General features: G+C 30.7%; 1 protein-coding gene across 1 annotated transcript; it reads left to right on the top strand.

The window, feature by feature from the left end:
* Window positions 1-422: 422 nt before the first annotated feature.
* Window positions 423-1,732, top strand: LOC132720588 (fibrinogen-like protein 1). Its single transcript, XM_060704748.1, has 2 exons — window positions 423-528; window positions 1,455-1,732. The coding sequence occupies exons 1-2, from the start codon at window positions 423-425 to the stop codon at window positions 1,730-1,732; spliced, it is 384 nt and encodes a 127-aa protein (XP_060560731.1).
* The last annotated feature ends 3,063 nt before the right edge of the window (window positions 1,733-4,795 follow it).

Raw genomic sequence — 4,795 nt, 5'->3', positions numbered from 1 at the left:
CCACATATCATTGTAGGTTTAAGCATACACTTTGAGGTAAAAAAAATGAATGCATACGGCATTGTATAAGGATAAGAAAGAAATGTGTGAAAGCTTCATATGTACAAAGTTACTGTGGGTGTTATTTTACGGCAAAGGCATACTGTTGAACAAATAGAGTGTATCACATTGGAAGTGAGCACATTGAATGAAACGGATTATTAGCCATTCTAAATTTGATGTATGATTTACTTATTGTCTTTCTCTTTTCCGCCTTCATGGTAAATCAAGTACTTTTAGTTTCAATGATAAGGTTTTGTTTTATATTATATCTCTATAGGTCTATCCTTAAATTGTTATATTTTTTTATTGGTTGTGTTTTCTCAGGCCTGAAATATATTCAAGAATTAGCTGAGCAGGGTACTTCTGAGGTTCGTCTAGATATGACAAATGAAAACTATGGTACAGGGTATGAGACTTTTCAGGAGTTCAGATTAACAGATGGAACAAATTATAAACTCAACATTGGGTCACGTGAGGGATCCGCAGGTATGAAAAAAGAAAACAAAATCATATGTTCCGTAACCGTGACACTACGAAAATGTTAAAAAACAAATCTAAATATTGACGCGACAACGGATTCATTAATACTCATTTCTATCTAATAATTTCCTTGATATGTTTTAGTTGTTGCTGTTGTCAACGTTGTTGTTGTTGATGATGTTGAATAATTAAACTGCTGTAATTTACCTTACTTTGTGTTAGCAAGATAACTATTTGTCATTTAATTAATTTCCTTACAGGCACATAATGCTTTAGGGAAAAATTAATTATTCATTCTCAAAAAAAGTCAAACATGCGTTATATAAGGCATTTTAGATGCTTATCTTCTAATGAAAGTAGCACAGAATGTGAAATTTATCTGGTATTAAAGTAGCAAAATGTAAACACTTCCATTCAAAAAGCTATATCACTTTTTAACTGCTTGCCAACATGCCGCAGATGTAAATGATTGTTCAGGTATTTGGCCAATGAGTAACTTTTTTGAAACTTTAAGAGGAAAGAAATAGAAAAAAGATAAGAGAAATGAAAATTAAAGCATTTCTGGGGCATAGAAGGCCTTTGATTCTGCACATGTTTGGTAATGCTAAAATGTTATCGTTAACAAATTTTAGTCTCGACTTTCTCACAATAATTGTAGTGTATAGATTACTTCAGTTATTCGTATTTGTACTTTACATCTTAACATTATTCAATAATATAAATATTTGGTTTCTAACAGACCTTTGAATTAATTTCACGTAAGATATTTGGTAGCAGGTAGAAGAAATGCTGCTTTTGGAATTATCAAGTCCGCTTTTTAATATCTTTACCCGAGTTTGAGATGGGTTTTTATGTCTTTTTTTTGTTGTTAACTTGTGAATGTGAATGTGATCTAATGGTTTGTAAAAGAAAATCTATTATTATCTGTTTAGGTAATTCTGCATATGGCTTACTCTATCACAAATTTCAACGGTTTTCGACCTTTGACCGTGACGTTGATTCCGCATCAAATCGTAATTGTGCTGTCGATCGACACGGGGGCTGGTGGTATAACGGATGTTCTTACGTAAACCTGAATGGATTGTATGTGACACCAGGAGGGACATGTGTCATCGCTGGTGCAGAATCAGGGACATGTGGACACCTACATATTGGATTTAACGGCAATAAGGGATTGAGACGTTCTACAATAATGTTGAGAAGAACCTAAATATGCAATGATAATGTCACGTTCAACTCAATTTAAAACATTTATTATAAATGATTATCTTAAACGAAAACAATGTGGACGAATTCATTTGTTTATTTTATGTCAAAAATATGATGCTGTTTAGGAAATTTTTAAAAGTATTCAAAGCATGATATGATTAAATACTGTGTTCTGATAACTTTCTTTATCTGTATAAATAAACAATAATCAATGTATATGTTAAATAATTTAAAAATAATTTTCCAAACACAAATTTGTATGAAATTAACAAAGGTTACCGTCCATGAACAGGCTCAATCAAACCGAGCCTGCAACATTTTCAATTTTGCCGTGTTGGGCTTTCTTTAGGGATTCTGTATTCATCTATTTTATCAAAACTTGAATTATACAAAAGAGAATTTTAGTTTTAAGTATCTTCAATAGGAAAAGTTTATAAGAACAACATAATTTTATGAGGAATTTAATGATGCTATTGTTAATACTTTTTTGCTCAGGCCGGATTATCATTATGGAAAAAGAGTTTAAAATCTAAGGCAAACTGTATTTCCTACAAGGGAAATAATACATTAATGAAATATCAATTTGATACTTTAAACACATCTCGAGTTGTACTCTGAGCAAACATTTATTATGCAAATTAAAATGACAATTTCTTTATGCTTATAAACAAATTTAAAGTCTGTCTCACTTGGCAAAAACCAAATTTTTGAACAAAAAAAACAAGAACAAGACCAACAGAATATAATTTGTTTAACTTTAACAATTTATATTATATAACAGATTCTGTATTAATAGGTCATAGGACCTTAATAAGAATTGTTTAAATTGTAAATATATTGTTGTTGTTTTTTTTTTCAAGTCGGTAGAAGTCCTTTTCATACCTTTTGAAAACATATGTTTTATCAGTAAATTTGATACTTGCATACTAACATAAAGATGTAGATTCTTTCAAATTTGCTGTGTATATACTTTATTCTATTCAACATTTTGAATATATCCTGCACCATTTATTTTTGTCATGTCAATGTGCAATGTTCAAATACATTTTTAGATTATTTTTGTATATAGTTCTATCCTTTAGCTTTTCTGAAGGTTGTTATATGTCATTTTCAGATACACAACAGCTTCATATAATTTTCGAGTCAAAAGATTTTAGGTGATGCCGTCAGTAAAATACATAAGCAATAAGGAAACCCCTTGATATTTCTACTCTACCTGTCCACATTCTAAATGAAAATAAGTAAAGCCGATGAATCATTTACCTTTCTTCTACAACCGTCAATGGCAGTTTACAAATAGCTCTTTGGATGCTATTTTGAAAAATGCCTTTCATTTATATCAAGCAAATTGTGAAGATAAAAATTACTGGAATACTAAATTTGAAACAGCACGCATTTGTTTTTCCAACAAAAAAGAGCTGAAGCTTGCTTAAAAAAAACGTTTAATTTTTAAGACTGATCAAAGTGAAAAACAAATTCAACTTAACCTCATTTCATGAAGACCGGGTGTGGTAAAAATACAAAACGATTACATCTCTCTTCTGTCTCTAAAAATTCCCTGCAGTAGCCTTTTCAGAAGATCCACTGCTGAGGTTCTGCTGAGTTAATATCGAGGCCTGGAGCCTTACAAGTTTTGAGCATCTTGACTTTATCCACAATCTTTTTTCTTTGTGGTTGGTTCTGTCTTGATGTGCAACTACTCGTTAAAGTGCTCGCTAAAGATTTTCATTTGACCATCTGGTTTTGCATTTTACTTTAACGTCTTTAAACTTGATCGGTTTATATAAAGAGCCTCTATTTCAAGATGGTGTATAACCTATATTACATTGTATATGGTCTTCGAATTACCTTTATCTGTCTTGATATGGAATTCCTCGCTAAAGTGCTAGCTAAATCTTTCCTTATGACCATCTGATTTGGATTTAACTTTACCGTCTTTTGACTTGATCGGTTCGTATACAGAAAATCTTTTTCAAGATAGTGTTCTACCTATATTAAATTGCATATGTTCTTCTCATCACCTTTTTTCTGTTGCTTACCATACCTCAGCGGCAAGTTGATAATAGCCATTGAACGTGTACATTATAGTACTTCTTTTCTTGTAACCTCTTTATGCTATTCATTGTGTCACTCTTTTATGTTCTGTAGTCCTAGACTGAAGAAGTCTATGTTTTGTCGATCTCTTTTCTTCAATCACTGTTTGAATGTGATCCGTTCTCTTACTGCCGAGTTTTAGTGTCTGTATTGGTTGTCTCAGTGTTTCCTTGACAATTACCCATTTCTCGATAGAGATGCATGAGTTTGGTATTTAGTACGTAAAGAGCTGAATTAATTTATTTAATGTTTTTACGCAATATAAACTTATGATGATATTTAATGTTTGGTTTTTTTGTAAGTTTTTTACTTGTGTTTGTGTTATATACAGCGCAGTTGTTGTTCTGTCTTTAAAATCTATTACAAAAGTAAATATTTGTAAAAAGGATAATAGCAAAATACTCAATAAGTTGCACACGTAATTTTACACGCTATTTTTCATCTATTCTTTAACAATGATGCTTGCATTTGTTGTGTCTCTATAAAACAAAAATGTCTTGAGTAAACAGTGGCGGAAATAACAAAATTGCTTCAATTGTTACATGTTTAACATTTTTATTTATATTAATTCAAATACCACTCAGTTACCACATTCAATGTTAAAGTCGCAGTTCAGCAGTTAGATTCTTTCCAAAATTCAATTAGGTCATGTTTTGCCTAATGTTTTTCATTGAAGAATTCCGAATAATCGCTGAATAATTTAGGCAAATATTTTCTTTTCTTTTTGATCATTTAACATATTTTCTAGCAATACAATTATTGATTGGTGGATTATACTAGAATCAAATTAGAAATGAATGACTAACTATATCTTTCGTGCATATCTAAAATAATCCCTCGATACCTTATACATTATCGTAAAAAAAATGATTTTCAAGACAATTGGACTATAACCCAAACATTAGCAAGCGTATTAATATATGTATAGAGCATAAAGGTTTGACAGTTAATGATAAAAAGATTGTGCTTA

This window comes from Ruditapes philippinarum, unplaced genomic scaffold (genome assembly GCF_026571515.1).
Source record: "Ruditapes philippinarum isolate M1 unplaced genomic scaffold, ASM2657151v2 ctg8422_1_1_1_1, whole genome shotgun sequence".
NCBI lineage: Eukaryota > Metazoa > Mollusca > Bivalvia > Venerida > Veneridae > Ruditapes > Ruditapes philippinarum.
This window is presented reverse-complemented; position numbering and strand designations above follow the sequence as displayed.

What these genes read in the sequence shown, in the direction of transcription:
- LOC132720588 (XM_060704748.1), top strand. Translation starts at nt 423, where the DNA reads ATGACAAATGAAAACTATGGTACAGGGTATGAGACTTTTCAGGAGTTC. An exon ending in GTCACGTGAGGGATCCGCAG is followed by an intron (nt 529 to 1,454) that starts GTATGAAAAAAG and finishes TTATCTGTTTAG; the next exon opens with GTAATTCTGCATATGGCTTA.